At 37.1% G+C, this 13,510-nt stretch overlaps 1 protein-coding gene across 2 annotated transcripts in view; it reads right to left on the minus strand.

Moving 5' to 3' along the window:
• Positions 1 to 12,272, minus strand: part of dmxl1 (Dmx like 1) — a 55,653-nt gene extending 43,381 nt beyond the window's left edge. For both annotated transcript variants that reach the window (XM_011478945.4, XM_011478944.4), the window contains exons 1-13: positions 12,158 to 12,272; positions 11,908 to 12,062; positions 10,291 to 10,490; positions 9,147 to 9,272; positions 5,621 to 5,698; positions 5,114 to 5,192; positions 4,782 to 4,926; positions 4,480 to 4,546; positions 4,124 to 4,308; positions 3,178 to 3,382; positions 1,457 to 1,637; positions 738 to 914; positions 355 to 596 (exon numbers count right to left, since the gene is read on the minus strand). In XM_011478945.4, the coding sequence (XP_011477247.1) occupies positions 355 to 596; positions 738 to 914; positions 1,457 to 1,637; positions 3,178 to 3,382; positions 4,124 to 4,308; positions 4,480 to 4,546; positions 4,782 to 4,926; positions 5,114 to 5,192; positions 5,621 to 5,698; positions 9,147 to 9,272; positions 10,291 to 10,377 (1,572 nt within the window). In that variant the 5' untranslated portion in view covers positions 10,378 to 10,490; positions 11,908 to 12,062; positions 12,158 to 12,272. The remainder of the gene's footprint in view (positions 1 to 354; positions 597 to 737; positions 915 to 1,456; positions 1,638 to 3,177; positions 3,383 to 4,123; positions 4,309 to 4,479; positions 4,547 to 4,781; positions 4,927 to 5,113; positions 5,193 to 5,620; positions 5,699 to 9,146; positions 9,273 to 10,290; positions 10,491 to 11,907; positions 12,063 to 12,157) is intronic.
• Positions 12,273 to 13,510: the final 1,238 nt, after the last annotated feature.

Here is a 13,510-nt window from a genome sequence, read left to right on the forward strand (position 1 = left end):
GAGACTGTAGGCGCGGAGCAACCCCGCCCCTCTTCTCCTCGCCGTTGCTGAGACTAATGGAGACCAATTTTCTCTTTATGTCTTCCATCATCAGAAAAATGTCACAAAAGTATGTCAAAAACACTAAAAACACAATTTTCACATCAGTGAGTCTTTAAATAATACAGAACCGTAACACAAAAAAAACCTCAGTAACAGAAAAATCTATCTGACTTGCATTCAAACTAAGATGAATCTTAATCAAAACTAGTAAATTGTCTTATTTATATATAAAGAAGTAACAATCAACAAAATCTAAGCACATCAGATAACTGAGATCACATGCTTTTTAAAAGAGCATTATAGGTTGTTTACCTGAGTTTGCCTGAACATCCCTGGTTGGTATTCATCTAACCAGTCCACGTGCCAGACTAACAATGAGCCATCCATGGGATGTATACTGAACAGCATGTCCGCCCCTTTATTCCACTCCTCCAACAAAACGTTCACTTGGTGCTCCAAAGCTGCTACAGGAAGCTCCACACCTTCATCCCCTTTGGGGTCGTTTGGACTGCTATGGTTGTCTTCTTCATCATAGGTATCTTCATCTTCAGGTTCTGGAAAATTATGCAAGCATAGAGACAACAAAACATGTTTAAGTCAACTTTTTATAGTAAGTTTGTTTAACAACACAGCTGGGAACGTCATTTTAAGTAGCATGATGTTTGAAAAAGATGAACCGAAGGTTTCTCCTGTACCTTCATTTGAGCATTCGTTTTCCTCATCCAAAGTGCTTCTGAGCTGCTGCAGGAAGACCTCCATGGATAAAGTGAAATGAAGCTCCTTGTTATTGAGCCAGTGGACAGTAAAGAGACCGCCTGGCTCCTCATCATTCACAGCACCCAGAGAGGATATGGAGGGCAGTAAAGGAATGTCTACAAAAGATTTGAAAAGCTGTGTGAATAAACATTTTTAAAAACGACAAGAACAAAAACACACAATTACACTGAGAAACAGAAATGTAAAACTAAAACAAAAGCTGTCTGCACTAAAATGCAACTGTACTAGAAATGTTCAGCCTAAAGGCAGAAAATGTCTACAAAACTTTGCCCTGCTTCAGGTCAACTTAAGCTGTGACAAAAAAAAAACAAGAAAACAAAATGCCAACAGTTATCCGAGCAGCTCTGAGCACAAAAGTTCATTGGTACGTTGCAAATACAACTTTACACAAAGCAACCGGGGGGAAAAAACATGAAATTTACTTTCTGCAGTAAAGAAGAGCAGAGGTGAAGCCCTCTGACATGAATAAGATTTTATTAAACCACAGCGTGAATAATGTTTATATAATGTACTGTGTTCTATTCATTTCCTCTCTTGAGAAGAACTTGTGATCCTGCAGCTCAAAGATGATCCAAATGGTAGCTAAACAAGATGCTGGGGAGTAGGATCAATAGAGAAACAACTGCTGGAGTCTGACCTGTTGCAGGGTTGATGCTGGCAGCAATGTGGAAGTGGCAGAGAGCGTTAGCATGAGGCATTTCATTGCTGCTCGTCTTGTGGGTAAAGTGTTGGCTCTGGTGGTTTGGCAGGCAGCCAGTCAGGGAGGGAACAGGGATATCCCGATAGGAGCCGGAATGCCACGATTCTTGAAAATTAAACTGTGGGGAAATATGTTCAATTCATTTCCACATTTGCAGAGGTAGTGATTAACAATACAGTACTCTATGTTCACAGTCATGCATGAGAGGAACAATAAATCATTTTAAGATGAAGTCATTGTACCACTATAGTTGGTTGTTCAGGATGATTAGTACAGGTCACAAGTTTTCAATACTTTGAGCGTGCCTAATCTCTGAACAGCAAGTTACCCTGCATGAACTAAACATCACACAAGAGTTTTATTAGTGTACCTTTATCTTTTGATAAACATAGATACATACATACTTTTTTTATAATTTGTCATTGTCACCTGTCAACTAATAAAAAAGTCCATCATTTAGTCATTAAAAGCCATAAATTACAACTAATTAATTTATAACTACTAAAAGGTGCACCAGTCATAAAAATCAAAAATTTACAATTAGAAAAGAGTGATAAAATTGCTAAAACAAGTTTTAAGATTCATTTATTTGTCATTGTCATTAAAACAACAAAATTGCAAACAAGCGTAACGGTGCTAAAAATCTCCAGACTACAATGTAGCAAATTTTTTAAATCACCCAACATTTCAAAGTTTCAGCAGCTGCAGTTTTGAATTTTAATGTTTGTTTTTTTAATCAAAGCTTAAATTTTTAATTATGGTTGGATACAAACTGTGCTTGAGACAATTTGGCCATGTTTTACTAAACTTGTACATAGTTTTAAATGGGTGTAGAAAAAGGGGCACAAGTCAAATGCGAAATTCCTTTAACATTCATATAATAAAGACCCACTATGATCAACTTTTGATTTATTTTCAAAAGCATTCTTAGTGGTCCTTTGATCATGATTATGCCGCTTTTATCCTAAACCAAGAAACGGTGTCATTTTCCAGTCCAGTTTCTGCAAAGTGGCAGTAATTCAATAGAAATTCACCTCTGAGTTGTAGTTGGGACCGTTGGCAAGTAGCAACCCCGCCACTCTTCCCATCACCCATAACAGAGAGCTGCTCTGTTTACACGCTCTCCTGCTAGCTTACAACCCCTCACACCCCCAACCTAACATTACTGGTGCAGCAAAAATATTGAGCAATAATGGAGATATCCAGCCATACAGTTTTTAGCCAGGTGCCAGCTTGTACGAGGCAAACAAAGATCTAATCCATGAAACACTCAAAAACAAAATTTTAAGCTTAATTTTCTTTATACATGCTCTCCATAATTACTAAAATGCCACAACAACATGGTAAAAACACCAAAACTACTATTTTCATCAGAGCTGGGATTTAAAGCCTGTCTGGACTTTTACAGCATATGACAAAAATGGTACTGCGGTTCAAAGTCTCAGCTCAATTGAATTCTTCTAAACTCCCTCGTCAGATCGAGTAAAAGTAATCTAAGCCAAAGGGTAAAAAAAAGCTCTACTTCTGTGATGAAAGGATAAACAAAGATAGTACTTCTGGGGGCTAAACTTAAGAAGACAACTTTACTACAAAAAGTACAAATGTGAGATAACCGATAACAGATAAGATTCCCCTTTTTCTGCAAGAACAGCACTTACTTCTTGTGAGGTGATTCCTTGTGTCTTCCCATTGAAGTTGTTTTTTTCGGGGCGGTCAGCACATTTGACGGTTTCCCCATCATAACCAGAAACGGGGCTGTTGAAGTGACCATAGAGGAAGCTATCGCCTGGTAACATCGTCTCTGCCCAGAGCCGACAAACGTTGTCCTTGCAGCAGGTGAGCAGAACATTACACACTGCAGCTCTTTAAGGACACAGGAGGGGGGAAAGAACACAGCAGAGGTTATGCTGAGGGCTGCAGGGGAGAGGGGAACTCTTCACTGATTTTAAATGATCATTGCTTCAAGTATAAATCAACAAAAGAAAAAAACACATTAAAAATGTAGTAGTTTTTAGAGATTAAAGGTATTCTAAGCAGTCTTTTAAAGTTATGTCACCCTACGCCTAGTTGTTGTTAATGTAAAGTGAACGACAATATTTGAAAATGTCGGGTATACTGCGAGGCATAAACTGTGGTCATTTTTATTTGCATCTAACTGCTGACAAATCTACAATCCAGATCACACAGAACTCTGCAGATGAGAGAAGATATAATTGTGTCTAAAAGGTATATTGTTTCTCTCTCATTAATAATTCTGTTGGAAATGTTTTAATAAAACCCTTCAGTGTTGTATTAAATGTAGGAAAGTACAACTAAGGGCCATTTACATGTCATAATATTTTTGCACAGCACAGCATTTAACCTGCTATTTAATAACATGGTTTTATAGTTTAATTAACACCAAGAGATCCAATCAGGCAATGAAAAAGAGTCATGCTGGAATAAAGCTTTCAGTGCTGTGCAACCCTACCAGGAACCTCTGAAGGGGTTTTTGTTACAGAATGAACAGAAACGGCAAAGGTTTACATTTCAGTGTTAAAATGGAGAAAAATGATCGCTGCCATTTTTTGCAGCTGTGAAAATGATCCTTGAGAGAGTTCATACCGTGGCATGTATTTGCTGGTCTTCCTCCAAGAGAAACCAGTGACAGAGCGAGGATGGGCCAGGTACACAAAGGAAAAAGCCAAATCCCCCTGCACACTCACACTGGCATCTGGGGGGGTGAAGAGTGTGGGAACACCAGACTTCCACTTGTTGGTGCTGTACCAAACCTTCACCAAACAATCATCCTGAAGAAAGGAGACAGGAGGAAAAACATACTTGGTGTCACGACAGATCCCTCATTCTAAATTGCAGCACTGGATAATTACCTTTAAATACTTTATATTTATACTGGAAAACAAGTGTGTTATGTACACACACCCTTATCCTGAAACGGTTAGCAGAACTAAGTCACTTACCTGCCCTGCAGTGGCAAAGAATTCCCCATCTGGAGAGAACTTCATAAAACAAACTGGAGAGGCCGTCCTTCAGAGAATAAAAATGTCAAGATTTTTGCATCAATATCTTATATTTACTATAGTGTGAATTTGCAACTAACATTTAATGTTATCAAAATGAAATAAATCATTTTACCAGGAACATTCACACAGAAAAAAAAATAATTGAAAAAGGCTTTTTTTCCGATTTGAAGTACAATTGTGGGGAAAAAACAGAACTAAAAGAAGCAAAACGCAATCATTTAGAACTTTTCCGTTCTTACCTGTTCTGCCAAATACACCTCCAAGCAGAGGAAGAGCCTTGTATGGTCATTTGATTCTTCTTTTTCCTATTTTCAACTTCATCTTTAACACCGTCCACATCAGACCAGAGCTGGAGGCTGTTGGAACCCGTTAAGAGGGATTTTCCTTTAAAAAATAAAAAAACGAAAATTCAATTCAATGACTCTTTAAAGACAGTTACCAGTGAATATTTGTGTGAAAACACTAGTGTAGTGAAGGAAATTTATTTAGAATAATACAACTACCAACTTACAGTTGCTGTAAACATTGACATGCTTATGTGAGTTTGGGACAAAGTAGTGAGTTCAAGTACCTGTGGGGTGCCAAGCCAGGTTTCGTACCATTGTCTCCAACACAAACTGACCAGCTTTCTGCCACTGGCAGTTCCCCTTCTGTGCACAGAAAATACATCAAAAGAAAACATTAAAAAGGACTAAGATATTAACTGGAATTATTAATAGAATAATTCATTTCCTTTTGTAAAAAGTTGAGTTCAAGTGGCAACATCTGCATACTAAGAAGAACTAAGAGATGGCTTAATACAAGTCATGTGAATAGAAACTTCTGCAATTACGGACAGAACCGCAGACAGAGCTAACGTAGTAAATTCTTAACATTTTCACGACTACTTCTCTAACAGAGAGGAGCAGCTCAACTCTGCTTCCCCAGATTTGAGTTAGAGCTGAAACAGTCCTACAGCTGACTTGAGAAAAAGAAAAAAATCTAAGAACCACTCTGAAAATGTAGACAGCCTTATCAAAGCATGAATTTCTCTTTAGTGACTGCAGCTTTGACCTTCAAACCGATCTGAACTACTTACAGACAGCGGTGCATCTTTTCTGTCTGGAGGCTGTACAGGCTCAAAGACGCATACAGTGCTTCCATAGGAAGCTGCAATCTAAAGGTACAAAAAGAAGAAAGAAACAGTAAATAATTATGCAGGACATGTAAACATGCAGGAAAACATAACAGTGGTTAGGTTGAGGAGAAAAGGACATGTACGAAGAAATTTGATGACGTTGAAAAAGCTTGGATGACTCACATATCAACAATGATTGGCAAAGTTTCCTAACAAATACCCAAAGCCAGCAAAACATAATAATAATTTTTTAAGCGATAATATTTATAGCTCAAAAACATTTTTCTGTTCCCTGCAACAAGACTAAGGTAATGAACCAAAAAAAGAAGTCTGGCTTTTAAATGACAAATGTCTGATAAAAGCTGTCTAGAAATATCACTAAGTGCAGGATTTCAAGATATTCTCTACTATTTGCAAGACCTCTGATGATATCTATTAATGGATATGTCTTAGCGTGACAAAAGAATGCAGTGACTTTCAACAAACCAAACCAGAGATGAAGTGGGTCAGAAGTAAAAAACGCTCACTCATGAAGGCAGAGAAGAGCACAACCACCATCACATGATAGAAGCGAGGAGAGTTTCAACAAAGACTGTTCTTTTCCCTAAAAGTCATCTGAATTATCGTTCAAATCCTTTTATGAATAACCGAAACCTATTGGATATCATGCATTTCAAATGCAAAAGAACTGCAGATGACCCACAATTACTCAAGGATGTATGATAACAAATGGCAAAGGAGGAAAAGGAGGGCAGAAAAAATGGAAGTGGGGCAAAAATGTGTTTAGTCAACCACTAATTCTAAAATGACTTTTTATAGGTATGATCTCCATATATCATCAAATACAGGTACATTAAGAAAAAGAAAACTGTGAGAGTCCTAAAGAAAGCTCAGGTTGCTTTGACAGATTCCTTCAGGTCATCTGCATTGTTGGCTTTGGTGGTGTCTCTCAACTTCCTCTTGACAACAGCCCATAGATTGTTGAGTTCAGGTGACTTTGCTGGACAGCTGAGAACAATAACAGTGTGGTCACCGAACCAGCTTTTGGAACCTGAAGCAGTGTGGACAAATGCCAAGTCCTGCAGCAAAATAAAACAGGGTCTCCAAACAGCTCGTCAGCATGAAGTGCTCTAGAATCTTCTGGCAGAAGGTTGATTTTGAAAAACAAAGTAGACTAACACCAGCAGATGACATGGCTCCCTGAATCTTACTGACAGAAAAAAAATTCACACTGAACTTCAAGGAACATGGATTCTGTGTCTCTCCACACGTTCTCCAGACTTGATGTCTAAATGAAACTCAGAATGAACTTTCATCTAAAAAGAAAACTCTGGACCATTAGGCAGCAGTCCAATTATTTTCTCCTTTGTCCCGGTAAGAACCCTTCTGATGCTGTCTCTAGTACAAGAGTGGCTTGACACGAGGAACACAACAACCCATCTCTAGTACTTATGTTTGTGTAGTGATTTTTGATGCATTGACTTCAGGCTCAGTCAATCCTTGTGTTCTCCAAACGTTTTTGAATGGTTGTTGCTCAACAACCCTCAAGGTTATGATTCTTCCCATTTCTGATGAACTTTGTCTACCATACCTTTTATTTCCGCTCATTTCCAGTTATTATGCTTGGAGAGAGAACTCTGAACATCTAGCATCTTTAGCAACAACTTTTTGTGACTTTCCCTCTTGACTCTGGAAATGTAAATGAACACAGTTCATTTTCTAATGAATGTACTTCTTTTGCACTGAACTGATGAAATAAAACATACCTGTGCTTAGGGGTGTGACGATAAACGCATCACAGCAGTTTTTTTTTTTTAAAGTTTTTTTTGTTGTTGTTGAAAGTTCTGCATATGGTGTGTGATTGGAACTATAATAAACACATTAAACACATTCATCTTTGCAGATAATTTACTTTTTCTGCTAGTCCTGTGTTCAGACTTTAAGGGTTTCTGGGGGAAACCTTTTGTTAATGTTCTCCTTCACTCGCCTCTTGCGCTGCGCGCGGCTCTCAATACCTCTTAGAGCCGGGCGCAGCACGCGGCTCACTCTACTTACACACACAAGCGCGGTTTCAGCAGCACATACACATCCTCATTCTACAACAGAATTTTCCGTCTCGTGAGGAAATACAACAAATTTACTGCATTCTAATTCTTAATGTCCATTGTATTCATTTCCATTACAAGCTGCGTGCGTTCTTGAGTGCGCGACACGGCTGCCCGCCGGAGGATTTTGTGTTGAGGGGGTTATTACTGTTCTCCTTCACTATGTACACCAAACATGAACGCGCACTGTTAGATTTCGATGAATATCACTACATGTTTTGTTTGGGAACTATTTTGTGCAGTGCAACGTTACGTGTCTTTATAAACAAAGGCGGAGCCTCCTGCCCCGCGTTCTTCATGGGTGTCAGGCTTCACGGCTACCGGAAAGGTGACAAAGTGTCTGCAGTCTGTTTATTACTGGGTAATATATAATTTTCTGAGAATATGTCTCTACCAGCGAGCACAGGTGAAACTCGCGTGCAGCTAGAGAGCGGGCCACTGCAGAAGAATCAACACCGCACCCCCAACACACTTGTGTGCGCTCCTTCCTTCTACTTCCACACACGCAGCGCATTCACACATACACACAGTCATTCTACAACACCTATATAGTTAGTTCATTAGTTAGATAGGTAGCAGTTAGTTGTTACTGTTATTTGTTAATAAAGAATACTCCGTTGTAATTGTATTCATTTGTCCCCTGCTGGTTTATCACCGAGGTGATCAAAAATCCCACACCGTCACAGCTCTACCTGTGCTAATCTGTTGTCAAGATCTTAAGGTTTCAAAATATTTTTTTGTTTTGCCAAAAAGGACTGGAATACTTTTTTATAATTATTTTTCATGTCAATATTTTTGCATTAATTAAACTAAAAAGAATATGATTTTCAAGATTAAGAATCAGCCAATCAATTTATATATATATATATATATATATTTTTTTTTTATTTAACCTTTATTTACCCAGGAAATGTCCCATTAAGATTAAAATATATATATACAAATATTTATATATACGTGTGTGTGTGTGTGTGTGTGTGTATGTATTAAAAAAAGGAATAAAATATCAATTTTTATTAATTCTTTTGGGTTATTTTTTCTCTAAAATGAAACTAAAAACTAATATTGATATTATTATTGTATTTGGACAGAAAACAAACTTTGCAGTAATATAACAGAAAGAAAACAAATATTTTTTAAGGCTTGCAAGTTGCTGTAAAAGACAAAATCATCAGCTCAAAATGTTAAACCATGATTTGGAATGACAAATGAAGTAACAGTTTGGTTTTTTGCTAAATTATTATTTTTAAATAAAATGTGCATTTGTGTTTTTTTTAGACTGGTGGGATATTTAAACATTCTTTATATTGTGGATATAAGAAAAATGTGAAAGTCTGCATTTTGAGAAGATTACAAAAAGCAGAGCATCTTCTGATTCTCACCTGCCCCCCCTGCAATGAGCAGTCAACACATCCAACCTGGATGTTGCCATGTTTGGCCCCTGGGATGATCTGCAGCCGCTCAAAATTACTGCCCAAAATCACCACATCGCAGCCTGATGCATAAGCCTATAAAAAGACAGACAGCAGAAGGTGATGAGAGGCAGAGATGACTCACAACCACACACAAAAAAATTGCATTTGTGAGTGTGTCTGCATGCATGGGTATGTGTGTGTGAGAAAGAAGGTCATTTGACCTGACCTTGCCCTACAGCAAGTATTGTAAATCAGACATACCATCACATGACAGCTCTGGAGTGCAGGAGAATAAGATTACATTTATTGACTATTTCTGTGGTTCTGGAAAGGAAGTCGTCACATGGACTGTGAATCACAATGACCGAGTCTCCTTCAACCTTTTTTTCTTACATTTTTTGGGTTTTAAAAGCAAAGTGCAAAGTCCCAAAACAAGCTAAGACACAAGTTGGAAACTCATAGTTCCCCTATGCCGAGTCAAAAACATCCTACAAAGAACACACGTTTGATTTGCTACTGACATCATTAGAGTAGAAAAGAAACAATCACTCAGCTTATTAAATAAAAATCCCCGGCAACAAAACATTTGGCATAGATAGATAGATGTTCTTGCTGCGTTTTTGTGATGATACAGAAAAATTAAGCTTAAAATTGCATTTCTATTCAAATAGTTGTAAATCAGGAGCAGATGAAAAAATGCCCTCGGAAAAAGCTTGTAGGTGTGATGTAGAAAATATTCCCTGCTCTGCTCATTTTTAAAGCATGCAGATGTAGACAAAAAGATCTATGCAAGTCTTTTTTTCATTTTCCAAACTGGCATTTGGCTCAGAACCATATGGCTGGATAACTTCTATATTGCCCGCCATTTATGTTACACTGGTAATTTTAGGTTGGGGGTGTGAGGGGCTGTAAGCTAGCGGGAGAGTGCGTAGTCCTGTCCACAACTCTGAGATACATTTCTAATGAACTACTGCCACTCTTCATAAACTATGTCCTAAAAGCCACACTGGTTTTTCGAATTTGGGCTAAAAACTGCATAATTAAAAGAGCACTGGGAATGATTTTCAAATACATCAAAACATAATTATATTTGGTCTTTAGGCTATCTTACCGTAAAAGGCATATTGTTGATACTTCCAACTGAGAAGCAGTTGTCTCCAGGGTTGACAGCCCCCGTAAGGACTTGATGAAGATTCATTGTTGATCTTTATAGTCCACTGAAGATGCTTGAAATCTCTTTATGTTATGTGAGATTCAATGGGCAACATGGGATGAAGTCCGTCATCTTCCCTTGCATCAACGGATTATGTGCTGAAGGGAAAAGAAGCAAACACAGAATAAATATATAAATGCCATCTTTCAAATGACAGATGTGCGTTTTCGAAGATTTTGACTCTGTCATGAGGAAATTACAAATGGTGATGATAACCAAGAAATAAATTTGATCATCATAACCAAACATTACCAACAAACATTATTGCCGGTACACCAAAGCATGCTTGTCGTATGTTTCCTATATGTACAATTTCCATGAGCAATACCTTCTCAATAAAGAAAAAAGGCATTAAGAGCTCATAAAAGCTCATTTTACAGCATTAATTTTTCAACTAGTGGATGACAATCAAAACAACTATAGTTGAAGACGCCTAGATAGCCAAACACATGGAAAATTGTCCAAAAATCTTCCCAAAAAGAATTTATGGTTGCATCAAGCTCTTTTGAGCCTGCAGATCAAGCTGCATGCCACGGCCGTGTCACATCTATTTAGAGGTAAGACGTGGGAGCTCTTTTGCATAAAAGTGAAACACCAGGTTTCTCAGAAACTGGTCAGGATGCATTGAAAGCTAGGCAACACCCAGGATAGGGAGAGAACAGACTGGTAAACAACACAAAAGGAGGCTTTCAAAGGAATAATAATACAAGGAAGGTGGTGTTGGTAAAAAAAAAAAAAAAAGCCTTCTACTTTAGATCTACTGTTGGGGAACATTATACACATTTACAGAGTTTTACTTCTGTAGCAGCAAAACAAAAAGGTTTTTAGCGTATGTTATCAAAAGGGGGCAGGCAGTAGGTATGGATGAGTCTGTGGGTTAATCAGGAATAGCAATGAATGTTACTTAGCAAGTTGCTAAGTAACAGCCAAAAAAGACATGTTGCTAAGCAACATGTCTTTTTTTTTTGCGCCAGAAAACATCTTTAATACTCTTTGTCCAGCCAGCTCCTTTTAGTCTCCAACAGAAAAACCGTTTAGATCCATATCACATGTCTGAAGCACAATAGCACAAATAGCGTTAGGCATATTTGTGTTAACAGCTACCATGACAAGAAGTAACTTTTTTTAAATAAATAAAGTAAATATTATTTAAAACAATAAAAAATAAATAAATAAAAACACCCGAGTACCAACACCTAGAAAATGAGCTCAAGCCGCTGATTTCTACCTGACTTTTGTAATAGAAGACTTCTGTTTCCTGTGTTGTGGCCACTCACTCACGTGATAACATTTCACACTCGAGCTCGTTAAAACACAACCAACGCCACGTATTATGACAAAAGTTGGCAGCGCTCGAAACAACAAGCGCCACCGTTTTAAAAACAAATGTTTAAACATCATCATGTACCCGGTGTGACACCAACTTACGATTCAAGTTTAGCTAGCCATGATTTGTTACTTACTACAACACGATCTGACACAAGGAAAACCTTGACGAACAGATTAGCTACTTACTTTGTAGTGTTTCTCCGAGACATATCATAAGTGTTACTCCTGTCAGCTGCTCTTCTTGAATTTATCGTCCCACCTTTTGCTGATTCGTTGTCCTCTCTGTTAGGTTAGCTAGTGAATAGCTCTAACTAGGGCGCTCAAATTAGCCTCAAAGCTAGCTGTAATAGATAGAAGGAATGCATTTAAAAGCGGAAAGTCAATATTTATCAAAGCAATAAACTCTTTACTTAAAAAAATTCAAGGAAGGGGTTACCTCCTCGACAAGGTTAAATAAAACGCCTTTAAAGAGGAAGCTTTCCCCTAGGTTGAAGATGTGTCCTGATAACGACTGTGTCGCCGCAATGCATTGTGGTCTTTGAAGTATGTGTGCAGAGGAGTCGAGAGAAGAAAGCTCAACAACTACAACGAAAGGTCAATGGATTGGCAACAACTTTTGGTAAACTTTGTTCTGTTTATTTGGGGGTTTATTTACTAGTTCCGTAATATAACGTTAGCAAATTAATCAACAGTGCTCAAGTAAATATTTTGTTAACGATGATATAACTATTAATAACGTATCCTATTTATGTTTTCAGGTTGTTGTTTACCTGAACATATTAGCTTTGCAGCAGCTTGGTCCACCAAATTATCTCTGATTAATTTTCTTTTAACATATATTGCAGTAACAGGCATATTGGAAATTAATCAAAGCAATCAATCTTCACATAAATGAATAAATAAATAGATGGATAGATAGATGGACCGATAGAATTAATTTGGACAGATAGATAGAATTAATTTAATTTTTCTTGAAGCAGTTTATTTTCTTCTTTAGTTTTTGTAAAAAATAAAATAAAATAAAATAAACCCTTCTTTTTTATTGTTTAGCCATCCAAAAACTATTTTTTGTACAAGAATTGTTTTGGAATTGAACATTTAAAAAGTAAGTAAAAAAATATAGCTGTGAAACAAATCCTTTTTAAAATTATACTTTCTAGAATAGGCAACATATTTTATGCTTTTATTTACATCACTGACCGCTTTATTTTTATATTTTATTTAACTATTCTATTAATTGCTTGGATGATAAAAATCAATTATTTACTTTAGCTGATTAGCTGCACAATAAATACTATTATGTTTATTTTCAGGCAAAATAACTAGAATAAAGCAGAAACAGAACTTTAAAAAATGATTCTTTACGCTGCAGTATCTGGCAGAGACTATGATCCAAATGAGAGAAAAGGTAAGGGCATTGCTTACTATGTTGCCCAAATAACCTTTGATCCTTAAAGAGACAAAGTCATGAACAACCACTGTCTCTCAGTCCCGAATGCTGTCAATGCTTTATCAGCATGCAACATGAAAATACAAAACAAAAACTGACTGGGTTTTGGCTGGGAAAAATATTTATGGGCCACTAAACATCCACTTAGGATGTCTTTGTCCTTATTTGTGAATTTTCTCATAAACGCTAAATGTTTCCTTCCCTGACCAGTTTGAAACTTTTCTTTAAAGACTGTTTAATATGTAGCTTTAGTTTTACACTTCAAGCTTTAAAAAGCTAAAAAGTTTTTTTTATTATTGTTGTCATTTTAGAAAGAAACTGTGTATTGGTACTGTTTTG

Source organism: Oryzias latipes, chromosome 9, assembly GCF_053564925.1.
Source record: "Oryzias latipes strain Hd-rR chromosome 9, Olatipes_Hd-rR_3.1".
Classification (NCBI taxonomy): Eukaryota; Metazoa; Chordata; class Actinopteri; order Beloniformes; family Adrianichthyidae; genus Oryzias; species Oryzias latipes.